This window comes from Stomoxys calcitrans, chromosome 5 (genome assembly GCF_963082655.1).
Source record: "Stomoxys calcitrans chromosome 5, idStoCalc2.1, whole genome shotgun sequence".
In the NCBI taxonomy this organism is placed as follows: Eukaryota; Metazoa; Arthropoda; class Insecta; order Diptera; family Muscidae; genus Stomoxys; species Stomoxys calcitrans.
The window spans coordinates 16,047,548-16,068,776 of NC_081556.1; the positions used below are offsets into that span (position 1 = coordinate 16,047,548).

The window sequence follows — 21,229 nt, forward strand, 5'->3', positions numbered from 1 at the left end:
GAGTTTCAACGAGTGTGTCAATTATGGTCTAAATCAGTTCATATCCTGATATAGACGCCATATAAACCGATCTCCCGATTAGACTTCTTGGGCTTCTAGAGGGCGTAATTCTTATCCAATATGGTTAAAATTTTGCATATGCGGTTTTGGTATTACTTCCAACAACTGTTCCAAATATGATCTAAATCGGTATATAACCTGATATAGCTGCCATATAAACCGATTTCACATTTTCACTTTTGGTCCTCTGTAGGGCGCAATTGTTACTCGATTTGCCTGAAATTTCGGAGGTGGTGTTTTTCTATGACTGGTGTTTTTCTATTTGTCATTCAAAGAACTTGTTCCTTTACAATTTATAAGGGCAAAACGGCTCGTTTGCCACAAAAACAAGTCATTCGAAGCATGTGAGTCCAAATAAATGCCTAAATTGTGCTTAATAAACACAGCCATGCATAATGTCAAAAAAGTTAAATTTAATTTTTTTCAAAAAAAAAATGTGTAAAATCAAAGAAATTTTAAAGATAAAGCAAGAAGAAAAAATAAATCTTAATAAAAAGAGTGCATCATTACATATATGTTGGAGTGTTAAAAAGTGCAATTTCCAAAACACCTCAAGTAGTGTGAATGTTTGAGATGTTTTTCAAAACGACAAAAGCAACGAGACATAAATCCCATCAATTTTGGTAGAAAAAGCCCAAAACGGCAACGCTGCTCGGTGGCTCCATAAAAATGTGCTTGTGGCAACACTGCTTAGAGAACTATTGAACGAACAACCAACAACGACTCACCACCATTTCTAGGGAGAGATGAACGAATAAAATAAGAAAAGCGAGCTCAAAACAGCACATACCTACATGCACACATGCATATAACAACAACATTGCTATGTTGGAAAACATGTTTACAGCTGAACACAAAACGAATTCGGTTCTTCGTAATCATTTGCCTTGCCTTGAATGAGTTTTGCTTAGAAATAAACAGCGGCAGTGGCAACACTGTTTCGCATACGGTTTGCGATTATTGAATGTACCAAACACCACCATTATAATGAAGAGAAAAAAACGAAAGACCGAAGAACGAAAAGTAAACGCTAACATACGGCATACGTACTGTACCATATAACACACACAAATGTATGTACATGTACACAACAGCATATAGCAAAGGCTTGTTTGGATTCGTTTTGTTTTTATTTTTTGCTTTTTCGGTTGTACACAAACCGTATTCTCTTTTCAAGTTTAGTGCACATTTGATGTTCGGGAGAGCAGTAGTGAGTGAACGTTGTGAAAATGCCGCGGCCTAAGAACGTAGTTTTGCTAGATTTTTTCGATAAAAACGACGATGACCAAGTGATATGTAACAATGACCTCTGCAGGGGTAAAATTTTGAGTTCGCACTCTGCAAATTTGGAGCGTCATTTGGCAAAAATTCACAGAGACTTGCACGACAGTTACATGGCTATTAAAAATGCCAAACGTTCAAAAAACGAGCTGATACAGAGAATCAGTGCGGTTGGTGCAGGTGATATAATTGATTTGCAGAGCACCATTGTTATAGGAGCGGAATCCCCCTTTACGGGCAGAGTCTATACAAATGCCCTATCAACACGTGGCAACATTGAGCTGGCCATAGTGGAGTTCTTTATCAAAAGTGCGCGACATTTCAAAATGCTCAACGACCGTTCCTTTCAAATGTTGGTGCAGCCGGCTTTTAGTGCTCTGGGCTTGGGCATTGATGAGCTGGGAGTCAATGAAAAGATCAAGGAACATTGTGAAAAAATGAGAGCCGACATTAGGGAGGACTTCAAAGACAAGTTGGTAGCCCTGAAGATTGATGTGGTAACCAAGCAGAATCTCACTCTTTTGGGTATACATGTGCAACGCTTCAAGAATGGCTACTTCGAAATTAAGACGCTGGGTGTAAAGGAGCTCAAAGCCAGTGAAAGCCCAGAATATTTGAAATGCACAATCTTGAGAGTGCTACAGAATTATAGCCTCAATGACATTCTGACCATAACCATAGACAATGCTAACAATATGCTGATATCCTCTGTGGATACAAATGACGAGGAGGAATTGGGCCAGACTTTGGAACTCGATCAGACTGCAATTGAAGAAAAACTGGAGGCTATACGTGCCCATTTTTTAACCTACGACATAAATTGTGTGCGCTGTGGTGCCAACACCCTACAGCAGTGTATCAGTGATGTTCTGCGGAGAGCAGATATAGCCAAGAGACTTGAGCAATGCAAAGCTGTGGTAAAAGCTTTGAGAAGCCAAGAGGCCTATGCCGACATACTAGAGGATGAGCAATACAAAAAACCTCCTGCAGATTCTACTACCAGTTGGTCTTCCACTTTGAATATGCTGGAGCGTTTGTACGAAATGAAAGGCCCCATTTCCCTGTTGAGTGCGGTAAATTCTGATTTATATCTTAGTCCTGATGATTGGAAATTTATTGGCGAATTCATAGAGACCTTTAAGCCCATCTACAATGCCGCCTTGCGTTTGCAGACAGAGCAGCTATGCTTCAGTGAACTCTATGTCATAATAATGGACATTATATTTAAGATTGAAAGTCTACCAAGCTCAAATATGAGAACTCACCTGCTGGAGGGACTGCTTGATAAAAAATCTGAACTTTTAGATATGGATATCTTCAATGCTGCTGTATATCTAGATCCTCGCATCAAAATTGTCATGTCTTCGGATCAAAAGGAGAGGGCCAAAAATTACATCAAATCTTTGTATGATAGGATAAAATATTTGAAAGGTAAGTTCAGAGTAGTTAGTTATGCGCTCTAGGCAACCGATACCTTTATTCCATAGTATTTACCGCTTTGCTTGAAATATCTACAGTGAATAACAAAAGTATTTTGCCTGTGGCTGGTGTGGCTACAACAAACAGTGTATTGAGTAGCTGATGGGATGTTTGATCCAGTCTGCTAAGCAGACGAAACTGTAATAATGTTATGGGAAAAGAATCTGTAGGCCGGCCGAAAAAGGCCTCGTACCAAAAACTGGGGATTATGACTTTTTTAAGGGTCTGTAGCATAGGGAGAAAATTTTATCACAAGGAACCCCGCCTGTGATTATAATATTTTGGGAGTCTCAAGCATAGAAGTAAGAGACTTGCTAAAAGTTCTCCACAGGGAGAGAAAGGTCTTTGAATTGGCATGTTAGCGGGCCAAATCGAGGGGTTCGAACATTGACCCTGTGAAAACAGAGATATGCCTGAAGACGAGCTGTTTGTTTGTTCCGAATAGACTCGAAAACGGCTGAAAACTTTTTCAAGATGGTGTAGGATGGTCTGTAAGGAATAATAGGTTATACAATTTTTTGATATCGAAAGGTGATAGAACCCTCCCCTTACCCCAAAAGCACCACTCAAAAATAAAAGTAGACCGATCGGAACAATATGGGACTCAAATGAAAGGTATTCGAGAGTAGGGTACAAACTTGATACTAAAAATTGGGTCCAGGTACCTGAGGGGGCCGCCAAGACCTCAAAAACCCCTCAAATCGCCCTATATGACGATAAGGACAATATGGGACTCAAATCAGAGGTATTAGGAAACAGATTACAAATAAAGTCTGGAAGGAGCAATAGGCTTTATAATTTGTTGATATCGGAGAAGCACCACCCAAAAAGAAAAGTGGACCGATAGGGATAATATGGGAGCAAAGTGAAAGGTGTTCGGGAATAGAGTACTAATTTAAGAATAAATATTGGGTCTAGGTACCAAAGGGCCGCCCGGACCCAAAAACCCCTCAAATGGGCATATTGGAAGATAATGATAATAGGGAAAATGAAAGGTATTAGGAAAATATTGCGAATATGGCCTTGAAGGAGCGATAGACTATATAATTTGTTTATATCGGAAGGGGGGCGGACTCTCCCCCCAACCCAATGGCACCACCCAGTAATAAAAGTGGTCCGTTGGGGACAATATGGGTGCCAAATGAAAGGTATTCAGGAGCTGAGTACAAATTTGATTTTTTACAATTTGGTGCAAGTACCTGGGGGCCGCACCGACTTGAAAACCCACTTAAATTAGCATTTTTGACGATCTTGACAATATAGGACTCCAAAATCCCTCTCCAAATAGAAATATTTGCCAATCCTGGCTGTACGGGGTACAAATAAAGTGTATGGTATTTGAGAGTAGATAAACAAAAATTTTTTCACGTAGTGTTAATGAAGGTGCAGCGGAGTGGGCCCGTTCACCCCTAGTAACCTGTAAAAAGCAAATTTTGGCAAACATTTCCAACAAATATCTCACAAATATTACGGGTCATACTCCGTTATGACCCGGCACTCAAACGATGCGGATTGTGCCATGCTCAGAAAAGGCGTTAATCTCCTTCCTTCCTTCCTTACCGTCCTTGTTGTTATTGCCCTTATGGCCATTTTACTGTCCGCAAAGATGTTCACACTTGACATCCTCACGTTAGTACCACACCACCTCACGCATTCCGTGATCGCCCGGATCTCTGCCTGCAGGACCGTATTATGGTAATAATTTTGTTAAAATCTCCTATAAAAAGTAAATTTTGACAAAATTTCCTATAAAAAATAAATTTTGACAAAATTTCTAATAAAAAGTAAATTTTGACAAAATTTCCTATAAATAGGAAATTTTGACAAAATTTCCTATAAAAAGTAAATTTTGACAAAATTTCCTATAAAAAGTAAATTTTGACAAAATTTCCTATAAAAAGTAAATTTTGACAAAATTTCCTATAAAAAGTAAATTTTGACAAAATTTCCTATAAAAAGTAAATTATGACCAATTTTCCTATAAACAGTAAATTTTGACAAAATTTCCTATAAAAAGTAAATTTTGACAAAATTTCCTATAAAAAGTAAATTTTGACAAAATTTCCCATAAAAAGTAAATTTTGACAAAATTTCCTATAAAAAGTAAATTTTGACAAAATTTCCTATAATAAGTAAATTTTGACAAAATTTCGTATAAAAAGTAAATTTTGACAAAATTTCCTATAAAAAGTAAATTTTGACAAAACTTCCTATAAAAAGTAAATTTTGACAAAATTTCCTATAAAAGTAAATTTTGACAAAATTTCCTATAAAAGTAAATTTTGACAAAATTTCCTATAAAAGTAAATTTTGACAAAATTTCCTATAAAAGTAAATTTTGACAAAATTTCCTATAAAAGTAAATTTTGACGAAATTTCCTATAAAAAGTAAATTTTGACAAAATTTCCTATAAAAATAAATTTTGACAAAATTTCCTATAAAAAGTAAATTTTGACAAAATTTCCTATAAAAAGTAAATTTTGACCGAATTTCCTATAAAAAGTAAGTTTTGACCAAATTTCCTATAAAAAGTCAATTTTGACCAAATTTCCTATAAAAAGTAAATTTTGACAAAATTTCCTATAAAAAGTAAATTTTGACCAAATTTCCTATGAAAAGTAAATTTTGACCAAATTTCCTATAAAAAGTAAATTTTGACCAAATTTCCTATAAAAAGTAAATTTTGACAAAATTTCCTATAAAAAGTAAATTTTGACAAAATTTCCTATAAAAAGTAAATTTTGACAAAATTTCCTATAAAAAGGAAATTTTGGCAAAATTTTCTATAAAAAGTAAATTTTGACAAAATTTACTATAAAAGTAAATTTTGACAAAATTTCCTATAAAACGTAAATTTTGACAAAATTTCCTTAAAAAAAGTAAATTTTGACAAAATTTCCTATAAAAGTAAATTTTGACAAAATTTCCTATAAAAGTAAATTTTGACAAAATTTCCTGTAAAAGTAAATTTTGACAAAATTTCCTATAAAAAGTAATTGTTGACCAAATTTCCTATAAAAAGTAATTTTTGACAAAAATTTCCTATGAAAAGTAAATTTTGACAAAATTTCCTTAAAAAAAGTAAATTTTAACAAAATTTCCTATAAACAGTAAGTTTTGACCAAATTTCCTATAAAAAGTTAATTTTTACAAAATTTCCTATAAAAAGTAAATTTTGACATAATTTCCTGTAAAAAGTAAATTTTCACAAAATTTCCTATAAAAGCAAATTTTGACAAAATTTCCTATAAAAGTAAATTTTGACAAAATTTCCTATAAAATGTAATTTTTGACCAAATTTCCTATAAAAAGTAATTTTTGACAAAAATTTCCTATAAAAAGTAAATTTTGACAAAATTTCCTTAAAAAAGTAAATTTTAACAAAATTTCCTATAAACAGTAAGTTTTGACCAAATTTCCTATAAAAATTAAATTTTGACAAAATTTCCTATAAAAAGTAAATTTTGACAAAATTTCCTAAAAAAAGTAAATTTTGACAAAATTTCCTATAAAAAGTAAATTTTGGCAAAATTTCGTATAAAAAGTAAATTTTGACAAAATTTCCTATAAAAAGTAAATTTTGACAAAATTTTCTATAAAAAGTAAATTTTGACAAAATTTCCTATAAAAAGTAAATTTTGACAAAATTTCCTATAAAAAGGAAATTTTAACAAAATTTACTTTTTATAGGAAATTTTGTCAAAATTTAATTTTTATAGGAAATTTGGTCAAAACTTACTGTTTATAGGAAATTTTGTTAAAATTTACTTTTTTTGACTAAATTTTTTTACTAAATTTTGACAAAATTTCCTATAAAAAGTAAATTTTGACAAAATTTCCTATAAAAAGTAAATTTTGACAAAATTTCCTATAAAAAGTAAATTTTGACAAAGTTTCCTATAAAAACTAAATTTTGAAAAAAATTTCCTATAAAAAGTAAATTTTGACAAAATTTCCTAAAAAAAAGTAATTTTTTACAAAATTTCCTATAAAAAGTACATTTTGACAAAATTTCCTATAAAAAGTAAATTTTGACGAAATTTCCTTTAAAAGTAATTTTTGACAAAATTTCCTATAAAAAGTAAATGTTGACAAAATTTCCTATAAAAAGTAAATTTTGACAAAATTTGCTATAAAAAGTAATTTCTGACAAAATATCCTATAAAAAGCTAATTTAACAAAATTTCCTATAAAAAGTAAATTTTGACATAATTTCCTGTAAAAAGTAAATTTTGACAAAATTTCCTATAAAAGTAAATTTTGACAAAATTTCCTATAAAATGTAATTTTTGACCAAATTTCCTATAAAAAGTAATTTTTGACAAAATTTACTTTTTATAGGAAATTTTGTCAAAATTTAATTTTTATAGGAAATTTGGTCAAAACTTACTGTTTATAAGAAATTTTGTTAAAATTTACTTTTTTTGACTAAATTTTTTTACTAAATTTTGACAAAATTTCCTATAAAAAGTAAATTTTGACAAAATTTCCTATAAAAAGTTAATTTTGACAAAATTTCCTATAAAATGTAAATTTTGACAAAATTTCCTATAAAAAGTAAATTTTGACAAAATTTCCTATAAAAAGTAAATTTTGACAAAATTTGCTATAAAAAGTAATTTCTGACAAAATATCCTATAAAAAGCTAATTTAACAAAATTTCCTATAAAAAGTAAATTTTGACATAATTTCCTGTAAAAAGTAAATTTTGACAAAATTTCCTATAAAAGTAAATTTTGACAAAATTTCCTATAAAATGTAATTTTTGACCAAATTTCCTATAAAAAGTAATTTTTGACAAAAATTTCCTATAAAAAGTAAATTTTGACAAAATTTCCTTAAAAAAGTAAATTTTAACAAAATTTCCTATAAACAGTAAGTTTTGACCAAATTTCCTATAAAAATTAAATTTTGACAAAATTTCCTATAAAAAGTAAATTTTGACAAAATTTCCTATAAAAAGAAAATTTTGACAAAATTTCCTATAAAAAGTAAATTTTGGCAAAATTTCGTATAAAAAGTAAATTTTGACAAAATTTCCTATAAAAAGTAAATTTTGACAAAATTTTCTATAAAAAGTAAATTTTGACAAAATTTCCTATAAAAAGTAAATTTTGACAAAATTTCCTAAAAAAAAGTAAAATTTGACAAAATTTCCTATTAAAAGTAAATTTTGACAAAATTTTCTATAAAAAGTAAATTTTTTACAAAATTTCTATAAAAAGTAAATTTTGACAAAATTTCCTATAAAAAGTAAATTTTGACAAAATTTCCTATAAAAAGTAAATTTTGACAAAATTTCCTATAAAAAGTAAATTTTGACAAAATTTCCTATAAAAAGTAAATTTTGACAAAATTTCCTATAAAAAGTAAATTTTGAAGAAATTTCATATAAAAAGTAAAATTTGACAAAATTTCCTATAAAAAGTAAATTTTGACAAAATTTGCTATAAAAAGTAAATTCTGACCAAATTTCCTATAAAAAGTAAATTTTGACAAAATTTCCTATAAAAAGTAAATTTTGACAAAATTTCCTATAAAAAGTAAATTTTGACAAAATTTGCTATAAAAAGTAAATTCTGACCAAATTTCCTATAAAAAGTAAATTTTGACAAAATTTCCTATAAAAAGTAAATTTTGACAAAATTTCCTATAAAAAGTAAATTTTGACAAAATTTCCTATAAAAAGGAAATTTTGACAAAATTTCCTATAAAAAGGAAATTTTGGCAAAATTTCCTATAAAAAGTAAATTTTGACAAAATTTCCTATAAAAGTAAATTTTGACAAAATTTCCTATAAAAAGTAAGTTTTGACCAAATTTCCTATAAAAAATAAATTTTGACAAAATTTCCTATAAAAAGTAAATTTTGTTAAAATTTTCTATAAAAAGTAAATTTTGACAAAATTTCCTACAAAAAATAAATGTTGACAAAATTTCCTATTAAAAGTAAATTTTGACAAAATTTCCTATAAAAAGTAAATTTTGACAAAATTTCCTATGAAATATATATCTTGACAAAATTTCCTATAAAAAGTAAATTTTGACCAAATTTCCTATAAAAAGTAAATTTTGACCAAATTTCCTATAAAAAGTAAATTTTGACAAAATTTCCTATTAAAAGTAAATTTTGACCAAATTTCCTATAAAAAGTAAATTTTGACAAAATTTCCCATAAAAAATAAATTTTGACAAAATTTCCTATTAAAAGTAAATTTTGACAAAATTTCCTATAAAAAGTAAATTTTGACAAAATTTCCTATAAAAAGTAAATTTTGACAAAATTTCCTATAAAAAGTAAATTTTGTCAAAATTTCCTAAAAAAAAGTAAATTTTGACAAAATTTCCTATAAAAGTAAATTTTGACAAAATTTCCTATAAAAATAAATTTTGACAAAGTTTCCTATAAAAACTAAATTTTGACAAAATTTTGTATAAAAAGTAAATTTTGTCAAAATTTCCTATAAAAAGTAAATTTTGTCAAAAATTTCCTATAAAAAGTAAATTTTGTCAAAATTTCCTATAGATTTACTCCTAAAGTATAAGACGGCTGACTCGTATAAGAGATTTAGTACGATGAGGCAGTGAGTGGACTTTAAGTAGGAGTAGGTGATAGCATTGTTGAATAATCAAGGCGACCATAGTGGAACTTGATGAAACGGCTGAGGTTTCGAACCGAATAGCAGAGATTGCTGTTCCGGATGGCGTGCTGCGCAGCAACATCACTTAGTAGATCCTGCCGAAGGATGCTATAGAAAATACCCGACCGGACCTAGGCGATGGGATTATATAGCAGGAAAATCCAAACGACCTTCGGCGTCTACACTTAGCACATGGATTACAGACACATGCACAGAATAGATGCGGTCAGCGAGGCTGAGTTTAGGGCATTTGGAGGGGAAGACTAGGTATTGGAGCAGTTCCAATGTCAATGCCCGGTTTTTACCAGAGAAAGGTCCCACCCAATGGAACTCGGCTCGTGTCCGGCAAAGTATGACTATGAGCACCACACAGTCTGGAACTTTGAACTTCGATCTGTTTGGTGTTCATTGTCATAGAGAGATTTTTGCTTTTTCTCCATAAACTACTCAGTTTTTTTTAAGTAAATACCGAAAAAATAGATCTTTTATCCATAGTGTATTTAGATTAAAGTTTAAGCATTTTATGATCTCTAAGAGAAATTTGATAATTTGAAATCTTATAGAATAAAGGTATCGCCAAATCCTGCCTCAACTTAATATAAGCATTAATTTCACTGTACTAATAATTTTTGCAGACAATTTTACACCTATTGCTGATAATTTATTAGAAAAACCGAATACATCATCCGTTCCGTTCGCAGTAAAAAAATCTACTTCAATAACCTTGCAAGAATTTTTCAAAGAAGGTAATTTTATTAAACGTCATCATCAAGACCATTTCTTCATTGTTTTCTTCCTTTTTCCTTAGAACTCCTTTGGGAAACCAACGAGCAATCGCCGTCAGCACAGTCTATCAAACAGGAACCACCTAACTCTTCAGTAGATTCCTTCTCCGCCTTCCTACAGAAACTGGATCGTAACAGTCCGGACCATGTGGCAGCCTCATCTTGTAGTCTGCTAACAGATTTATTGCTCTACGAGCGCCAAGCAAGACTTCCTCTAACAACCAACATTTTTGACTATTGGTCATCGAAAAACAACACCTTGACGGATGTGGCTTTTGCAATATTGGCCACGCCTTGCACACAAGCCAGTGTGAAGCGTTTAACTCCATCCTTAAAATATATGTTGGAGGACCAAAACAATGAATTTACCGTGGCCGATGTGGAGCACATATTAATGGTGAAGGCCAATGCAGTATTTAAATATGAGAGTTAGTGCAAGAAGCATATATTTATAGTAAGTTTAGGATGATTAAATTTGAAAGCCTTAGCTTGGGCTTCAAAATGTATTTTAATATAAGTTTTATTTATGTTTTTACTATGTTTCACTGTAAAATATATATTTAACAAATAAATGACTTAATTAATTACAAAATAAACGTTTGAATTATTCTTTTGGTTAAGGATTTTACTTCTATGCGCATAGATTTTGTTAATCCTGGTCAACAAAATAAGTATATAACTAGGGGGAGATCCTGTTCCCCTTAACGGCCCAATCGGACGCGTTGACCAATCATTATAATAGAGGACTTTAACGAAAAGTTTTAGGGATTAGAATGCGAATCTGATATCGCAAATTAGGTTCAGTATCAAAGAGGGACATCCATTCTCAAAATCACAAAATGAAGGTTTAATATTTTTCGCCCAAAGAATCAAGCTGTAGATCAAGCGGAATTTTGCCAATAAGGAGAAACTTCCCTCGCTTAAGCAAGAAATCATAGATTTTGTAAATCTAGGCCACCTAAATAAATATATAACTAGGGGGAGCTCGTTTTTTCCCCTAACGGCCCGATAGGGCGTGTTGGCCTATCATGATAATATTGGACTCGAAGCGAATAGTTTTAGGAAGTAGAATACGAATCTGATATCCCCAATCAACTTAAGTATCTAAGAGGGACATCCATTCTCAAAATCACAAAATGAAGGTTTGACTTTTTTCGCATAAAGAATCAAGCTGTTGATTACGGGGAAATTGGCAAATAGGAGGAGCTTCCTTCGCTAAAAAACAAGAAATCATAGATTTTGTTAACGGGCCGATAGGACGCGTTGACCCATTATTAAATGATTGAACTCAAAGGAAAAGTTTTAGGGAGTAGAATACGAATCTGTTAACCCCAATTAGGTTAAGTATCAAAGAGGGATTTCCATTCCCAAAATCACAAAATGAAGGTTTGAGTTTATTTTTTGACCAAAGAATCAAGCTGTAGATTACGGGGAAGTTGGCAAATAGGAGGAACTTCCCTCGCTCAAGCAAGAAATCATAGATTTTGTAAATCTAGGCCACCTAAATAAATATATAACTAGGGGGAGCTCCTTTTGCCCCCTAACGGCCCGATAGGACGCGTTGGCCAACCATGATAATTTTGGACTCGAAACGAATAGTTTTAAGGAGTAGAATACGAATCTAATATCCCCAATCAACTTAAGTATCAAAGAGGGACATCCATTCTCAAAATCACAAAATGAAGGTTTGATTTTTTTTCGCATAAAGAATCAAGCTGTTGATTACGGGGAAATTGGCAAATAGGAGGAAATTTCTCGCTCAAACAAGAAATCATAGATTTTGTAAATCTAGGCCACCTAAATAAGTATATAACTAGGGGGAGCTCCTCTTCCCCCCAACGGCCCGATAGGACGCGTTGACCCATTATAATAGTATTAAACACAAAAAAAAAGTTTGTAGGAGTAGAATACACATTAAATATGCACGAGGTACATACATTCCTAAAACGAAAAAATTAACGTTTGAATTTCGCTTTTTCGGATAGATTTTACTTTTATGCCCCTTATGTATATAAAAGTCTTCTGTTCGCCCCAAATATCAAGCTGTAGATTACGAGAAGTTTAGTAAAAAGGGGAAGCTTCCCTCGCTCAACCAAGATGTAGTAGATTTTGTAATTCTAAGCCACCCAAATAAGTGTATAACTAAGGGGAGCTCCTTTTCCCCTTTAAGGCCCGATCAGACGCATTGACCTGTCATAATAATATTGGACTAACAGAAATAGTATTTGAGAGTAGAATATGTATCTGATATTCGAAAATAGGTTTCATATCAAAGAGAAACCTCCATGCTAAAAACAACCGAATGGATACGTTGCACACGTTATTCGGGGCAATGGCCTTTTTTTTCTAACGGACAGGGCGACGACGACGATATTATCACCTCCTCTCTCAATATTGGGAAGACTAGGATAAGTTAAGATTTTAATACTAAAACATTAGGCAGTGCAGGGGCGAGAGTCCTAACACAGTCTAACGAACAGCGACGGGACGTCGCAACCATCAATGACTTTCTAGGGAATAGGAAAACTAGGATGGATAAAAATCCATCCGGCAGTGCAGTGACAGAGAACTCAATGCTGGCTTACGCGCAGCGAGCCAATGATGAGACCACAACCAATTTTCAGGAAGCCCATTTACTCAAGATTTGGAAGACTTGTATAGGCAAAGATCCTAATATTGGATCATCAGGCATTGCAAGGACGGTAGACTCAATGAAACCTAACGAACAGGGACCCGATGATGGAAACATTACCGACTTTCTCAAGATTCAGAAGGCTAGGTTAGGCAAAGATCCTAATATTGAAACATCAGGCAGTGCAGTGACAGCAAACTCAATGCAGCCTAAGGAACAGGGAGCAGACCATCTGATGGGACCAGATGGTTGTCGGCTCACATCCAAAACCATTGTCACAATATTGGATTCCAAAAAAGTTTTAAGGAGTAGAAATGCTACTAAATTTTCCAAGGACATTCCATAAAGGAAAAGGGAATACTTCTCTTATCAATGAGTGAGGTCCGATTAATGTTTAAGCTCAATGAGGAGGCCCCTTGCCTCCTTTTTTATGCCGAGTCCGAGCGGCGTGCAGTATAGCGACACCACTTGGTAAAGAAGTTTTAACGTGGCAGGACACCTAACAAATTTAGCCAGCAATAGTAAAAGGATAAGTGCCGCTGAAAATTTTTTGATGTTCGCGCCGGGATTTGAACCCAGGCGCTCGGCGTCATATGCGGACATGCGGAACTCTGCGCCACGGTGGCCTGCAAGGAGTAGAAATAGCTCGGGCATTCAAATTTGGGGTTAGGGTCTTAATCTGACTTAAAAAATGTGGTCTACCAAAATGATAGTCCGATCAGCGCAATAAGCGAGACTCACATAAAGGTACTTTGGGGTACAAAACGAATTAGATACCAAATTTTGAATGACTTCGCGGCCCTCCAAGCGGAAATTTAATCAAAATTTGATTTTCATAGAAAATTTGTTAGCCATATTTAAAAATTTTATCATTTTTTATTTTTATATTTATGATAATTGTGTTGGAATTTCCTTTAAGAAATCCTAAAACTTAGTTGCCACACTATTAGTCCCTATAATATCCTTTCCTAACATGTTTGCCCAGTTAAAATTCCCATAAGTTTAGAATTAATTTCATAGTTTTTGAGTTAATCCTCTTTAACCTTTGCCACATCCATCATTTTGATAAGTTTAATGAAAATGTTTTTGCATTTACATTGCACAGCTTTCCCCCTACGGGTCGTATAAGTGTAAAAATTTAAAATTTATCGTTTTCAATTAAGAATTCATTTAAAAGCGGTGTTCTCAATCCTTGTATCCCTTGTTTCTCTCTCTCTGTGCTTGTGCCCCGTATGGGTATACATTACCTTGCTGGCTGAGTGATGCCATACAGAAGAGGGGCTGCTACAAGTGTTGAAGAACAGCATAATGCGTTCACATTCTATGGCAGGACTCTGTCTCTATCTGCCTACCCACCCATGCAGCAACCTAAATGTCAATGGTTGTTGTCATTCCCACCCCAAGGGTAGGCATGTGTGTTGTGTAGGTGTGGTGGATGGATGTGAGTTAGTTAGTCGTTTTGGAAATCCCTTCAATTAGCTTAATTGTGTGTGTATTTTATTTAAAATTTATAGCAATATTTGTATGAGATTCAATGCTACACACGCACCCATATACCCTTACACCCCCACACACACACACATTGAGTAGTATAAACACTTACACCGACACCTCTTGTCCTCATTTCCATTATCCTCTTCTGCGAAATTATACAACGCCTCATGACATTTTCCCCATGTGGTCATTAGAGAGTTCACTTCACTTTCCTTCCTTACTACTCTGACTATCATTTGTGTGTGTGTGTGTGTGTGGGTGTGTATGTTTGTGCGTTTACAGCGAGGGCCAGAGAAAGAGAACCGTTTTGTTCTCTTTGTTTGGCATGCGCATTTAATCATGGCGAAATCTATTTTTGCAGTTATAAAATTTGCATTTTAAGGTTGTTACGGACAGTTGTTGAATCGGTAATGGGGGAATTAATTTCACGGATATATAGTTTATCTAGTCTTAATGGTTCGTTAAGTTCATATACCGTAATATGTTGGCTAATTTGCTTTGGATTCAGTCTAATGCATTCATAGGCTACTTCTATTGATGAATATATTGGGTTGCCCAAAAAGTAATTGCGGATTTTTTAAAAGAAAGTAAATGCATTTTTAATAAAACTTAGAATGAACTTTAATAAAATATACTTTTTTACACTTTTTTTCTAAAGCAAGCTGAAAGTAACAGCTGATAACTGACGGAAGAAAGAATGCAATTACAGAGTCACACGCTGTGAAAAAATTTGTCAACGCCGACTATATGAAAAATCCGCAATTACTTTTTGGGCAACCTAATATAAAAAAAACGTCTCAATTCGATGATGATTAAAAATTTTGGTAAAATTTGATTTTCATAGAAAATTTTCTTTAAATATTGAATTTCTTTGAAAAGTTGGTTAAAATTAGATTTTTAGAGAAAATTTTTTCAAAATCTGATTTTATTGAAAAACTTCATAGAAAATTTTGCGGAATTTTGATTTTTATAGAAAACTAGCTGAAGCGGGCACGCTCCGCTGCGCCTTCTTAACTCTCTAATGTTTTTTTAGGGTGGGGATACTTCGCCCTGAATGTGGGTATCATGTCCGCCTATGACGCTGAACGCCTGTTTTCGCTTCCTGGCGGAACATCGAAAAAAATTTAAAGCAGTGGTTATCCCCTTTTAATTCCGGCGAAATTTGCGAGGTACCAAACCATGCGTGGTCGTAATTATTCTGGGGTTTTGGGTGGCCCCCGATGCACCTATCCCAAGTATAGAAACCATGTTTTGCTGAAGGTGACTGTAAGAGTGCAAAAAAATTTCGAACGAATCGCATTACCAATTTCCGAGATCTGGTTTTTTTGAAAATTAGGGTAATGAGAAGTTCTTTTTAATGGAGGGATGGCACCTCAGACATTTCGACTCAAATATCGATATTAAATTTATGCTTCACTCCCTTTATTTTGAGCCCCATATTTCCATGGTCGGTAAACGTGGAGGGTGCTCCCACCGACACTTCGCCCTGAAAATAGACATCAATTTCGTTCTTTATCGCTAAATATCGTTAATTTGAGCTCCATATTGCCATAGTCAGAAATGAAGTTCCGTTTAGGGGGCTTGGCTCAAAATTGGATATCAGATTCTTTTTCTACTCTTAAATAGCCATGGTCGGCTAATGTGCCCGTTTGGGGGTGGGGCAACCTCCTATAACTTAGACATAATTTTATATGCCATATTTGTAATCTACTGCCAAATATTTTCTATTTGAGTCCCATTGACATGAACGTCAAATATATCTGTTTAGATGAGTTTTGGGATTGGGGCGGTCCGCTGGGTTCTTGGACCCATTTTAATACGATATTCGTTTTCTAGTCTCTAATACCTTTCGTTTGATACGTACATTGTGCCAATCGGCCAACTTTTGATTTTGGGTGGTGTTTTTAGGGTATGGGGGAGTGTCCGCCCCCACCCGATATCATAAAATAAATAAATTAAGCTCAATGACAAGGGGTCTCCTTTGTATAGCCGAGTCCGAATGGTCCACAATGGGATGAAAAAAATTTTTTTTTCTTGAAATTTTCACAGATGCTGAATTTTTATCCTCACCAACTGTATGGGAAATAAGGAGAACCCTTTAGCCAATCCGTATGATATCGACGAACTGACTAAGCCATTGTACGATCCGCTTCACCTTTCGTTTCTGGCCACAATTTTCGCCATAACACTGTACTATGCTTGGAGAGCCATCCTAATCCCAGCAATGACCTGATCCACATGCCTTGAATAGGTCATACATGCTGCCTAGGTACTTCAGGACCCTAGTGTTCGCTACCATATCTCCAATGGTGGAGATATGGGAATCTCATGTACCATACACCAAGTTATCAAGCCATATCTTCCAAACCATCATTAAAAAAAATTCTATCTTGCAAAGCCTTGATAGATGATCCATGACATTCTTTGCCAATACATCCCAAAGCGCTGAACTCTTAAATAATCGTGCTGATCTCTTCTGTAGCTAAGATCCCGATCGAAGTAGTTCACCTCCCCGAATCTCTTATCTTTCCACATCTATATATCGTATACCACCTTTGTTGAACATCTCTTGAGGTTTTCTTCTCCTATAGTCGATGGATGGTCAAAACTTGTGTCGCTCCATTGCGCTGTAGATTCTTAAGTGCTTCTGAGGGGATTTGCATTCTTTCTGGACCTTGGATAATGTCGTAAATAAGTACCCGATCTTTCATGTAGTTTTTTTTATCATCCTCATTAAGCTTATGGGTACAAGAAATATCGTCTCTGGGGATCCGCCCAACTCAGTCTTTTAAAGGCATTCCTGATATCCAGGATCATTAGTTAAATCACTGACGCCTTGTGCCGCTTGCACTGTGTCTTTAAGAGCACCTAATGTTGATTTTTCGCGTCGCATACTGAAGGGACCTGCCGAAGCTCCAAAAATTGTCTTGAGTAATAATATTTTCACCAAGTCATCCGCTTCTATAGGATTATCGTATCCTCTATGACTGCCTTCATACCCGCCTATACCATGAATAAGCAGGTAAGACACCACCTGATCGTCTTCCATTCCAGGGATAATGATATTTAATGTGGTATCTTCATTGCAAGTTAATCAAAACATTTTGGAACAACCAACATCTTAATCAAGAATTGCATTCCTGGCAAATAAGTCTCTTCTACTACTTAGCCACACAATAAAGAACGACCACCCAAACGTCTTCTTCTACTGCATATTATTCGCTAAACCTACATATAATCTCTGCCGCATCCACCCGTTAGCCTTTCTACAACATGACAAAGGAAGCCAAGCGTCAATAGAACTTCAAAGCCATAAAAGCTTAAACACTCCAGTCTTTATTTTTTCAACCGGAGGTATCGAAAAACGAGCGAACGAACGAGCGAACGAACTCTGTCTGTCACACGACAATTCGTGATGAAAACAAAGAAAACATAAAAGCAGCGCTGACTACACACAATGTGAACTACAACAACAACAACAGCAAAGAAACTCGTTGCTTCGATTTTTATTTTCGAAATAAATCAGAGCGCGGAACACATAACCCTCATGTGGCCGATGGTAAAATACGAAGAAAACAGAGACGAAATAATTTACGAACCAGCACAGACAATGCCGCCTTTGCTCCACCAAGAAGTATGTTCGTATAGGCCACAAGCACGAATCCCCAAGCACTGTCCTCGATTTGTTTAACCGATGAGAGTAAGAGCAATTTATGGATGATTTGGGGCGGGGAGGGGAGAGTTAGGAGCTGTGGCTGCTATGACGAGTCAGAAACCTCAAATGAACTGAAGAAGAAGCTAAAGAAAATAACTAAACAAATCAACTGTTCTTCCTCAATCGTCACCACCATAAGCTCCCACACTTTGATTTTTATTCTCTCTCTCTCTCTCTCTCTCACCACAATAAACCCCCACAATGAACTCTTAGCCACTCTGAAAATTGAGGAGAATTAAAAAAAAACAAAATTGAGTGTCTCTGCCTCTCTTTTCTTTAACTCTCTGTCTCTATTAGTTTGTATTGTTGCTGGCTGTTGGCTTATGTTTTCTTATAGTGAAATGGTATTTCCTCTCATTTCTTGCAAGCTATAAAATTTTTACTTTTGTTGGATAGATTTACCGTTGGAAATTGCTGGGGCCCTGGTAAATTTTGCGATAGACGCGCAACGCTTTTGACATACGTCATTTGTCTTAAAATGTCGCGCTATATTTTTCTACACTCATCGCATAACGAGGGACAACGTTAAGCGTTGACTGTCTATCCATACCTAGGCAGCCCCGCATGAAATCGTTGCAACGCTACGTAGCTGCCTGCCGTACCGTCCGTCATCAGCCGACAGACAAACGTAAGACGCATGTTAAAGCGATTTTCAAAAGCTAACTAAAATGCATTAGCCACTTGAATTGCTGCCGTTGGGTATAGCTTGGCATTATAGCGCGTCCACATCTTTACCACATGGCCGCTCTTTAACATTGTGCATTCAGTCAGCCGCCAAAACAATAGGCCTGATGTGCGCATCACGCTGCTGATTAGGCAGCAAAAGCCAGCCCCACCACATAATGTGGCTGGCAGCTGTTTATGCTGGGTCGCTCGCTAATCGCAGCCCTCCTCTTCTACTAGCTAGAAGACATGACCGTTTTCATATTTTGGTTCATCAGCGTAGCGTCTCACAACAGCAGCAGCTACAAACGGCAAACGTAAGCGGTAGAAGCAATGCGGCGCTCATGACTATACCATTGCGGGAAATATAATTTTTTTTCAAAAAATGTGTACCAACATTAAACTTGTTTGGGTTTGAAGCAACAACGCACACACAGACACACACATATACTGCTACCATTCATTGTTTACGGTAAATGCTTGGGGGGGATATGTTTGTTGTTCGGTTTTCAATGAATGGTTTAATGTTGTTGGGGATTCCTCCATGAAGACAGAGGTATTTCTACAGCGCTCTCTCAAAGGGTTGCCATGTTAAAAGATGAAAATTTCAAAGCGTTACACAGTGCCATAGGGGAAAAAAGTGAAAAAACTCTAAATCGGACTATATATAGATATAGCTGCCATATAGACCGATCTGGCGATTTAGGGTTTTAAGCCCGTAAAAGCTGCATTGTTTGCCCGATTTCGCTGAAATTTGAAACAGTGAATTGTTTTAAGCCTCCTGACATCCGACCCAAATATTGCTCAGACCGGATTATATTTTGAGATAGCTGCCATATAGACCGATATGCCGGTATAGAGTCTTAAGCCCGCAACAGGCGCATTTATTATCCGATTTCGCTGAAATTGGAAACAGTGGGTTATTTTAATCCTCCCGGCGTCCGACTTAAATATGGTTCATATCGGACTATATTAACATAAAGCTGCCTTATAGACCGATCTGCTGATTTAGGGTCATAGGCCCATAAAAGACGTAATTATTATCCTATTTCGCTAAATTTGAAAGAGTGAGTTAATTAAAGCCTCCCTATATCCGAGTAAAATATGGTTCGGATCGGTCTTTATTCAGATATAGCTGCCATATAGAGCGATCTGCCGATTTGGGGTCTAAAGGCCATAAAAGCCGCAATTATTACCCGATTTCGTTGAAATTTGAAACAGTGAATCGTTTTAAGCCTCCAGACATTCGACCCAAATATTTTTCATATCGGACTATATTTAGATATAGCTGCCATATAGACCGGTCTGCCGATTTAGGGTCTTAAGCCCATAAAAGCCGCAATTATTATCCGATTTCGCCGAAATTTGAAACAGTTAATTAACTGAAGCCTTCCCATATCCGACTCAAATATAGTATTTGCAATTCCGTAGCGATTCTCTCGTTTGTGTCGATGGATGTTTGGATGTGTAATCTCCCTTCTCCCACATTTTCCATAAGTTCAAAGAGCGCAACAACGAAACTTGATTTATTTGCTGGAATATGATTGAAGGTTAGTAGCAACCGTTCACATAGACGCTACGGGGGACAGTTTACATATCCTATGTTAATGTCTGGCCTTTTTCAAAAGTTGAAATAGGGATACTGGGTTGTTTTTATAGCCTCCAACATACTGTACTCTAGCCATGTCCGCACGTTAATCCCTCTTTCCGTACGTCTATAAAAATCACAATAGAGGCCGAACGAATGAAGCTGGCACTTGTTATTTTGCACAGTTACTTTTAATTGATGTACGTCCCTGGGGATTACAATTCACCTATATCGGCCCAGATTTGGATATAGCCCTCCACATAAAGTGATCAATCAGTATGACCTCTTGAGTTCCTTAAAGATGCGTTTATTATCTGATTTAGTTGACCTCCTACATAGAGGCTAAGAATGGTCAGACCATACCTACGATAGGTCCATAACCTCCCATTTTAATTGATCTCTCAATTTGACCTCTTTAATTTCCTACAGGTCATAATCATTGTCTTATTTGGTTGAAATTTCCCATGATGATTTCTGATATGACCTCCAAGAGCCAAAGCGAGTAAAGTCCGAATAGGTCCATAACCTAACATAGCCATCAAGCGCCCGATTGGAATTCGTCAATCGTTTCTTAGTGCGATTTTGGTAGTTCAATGGGCATCGCTTCTGGTTAACGGCAAATGACATCAATGTTTCTTCTACAACCACTTTGATGATAGGCTAAGTGTTTTGAAAGACGTCATAGTTGAGTTCGGCGAAAATGGTTTATTCTGCGTCTGTTTCCGTTCGAGCACCTCGAAAAATTCGCGTCTGAAACACAAGCGTTTCACCAGGCTTTCAAAAATGTCAATAACATTGTTGCTGTTAACACATGCCGCGTGTCTATGGATATCTTCTTGCATATGTAGAGTGAAGTCGGTGTTCAGTTCTGCGAAAATGGATTATTCCGTG

The 21,229-nt window shown here is 34.9% G+C and overlaps 2 protein-coding genes across 2 annotated transcripts in view; both read left to right on the forward strand.

Annotated features, from left to right (window-relative positions):
• Positions 1 to 21,229, forward strand: part of LOC106088180 (neurogenic protein mastermind) — a 347,773-nt gene that overhangs the window by 37,480 nt on the left and 289,064 nt on the right. The window lies entirely within an intron of this gene.
• Positions 1,013 to 10,767, forward strand: LOC106088181 (uncharacterized). The gene is made up of 3 exons (XM_013253571.2): positions 1,013 to 2,772; positions 10,097 to 10,207; positions 10,270 to 10,767. Exons 1-3 carry the CDS (start codon positions 1,290 to 1,292, stop codon positions 10,677 to 10,679), a joined length of 2,004 nt encoding a protein of 667 aa, XP_013109025.1. The 5' UTR covers positions 1,013 to 1,289; the 3' UTR covers positions 10,680 to 10,767.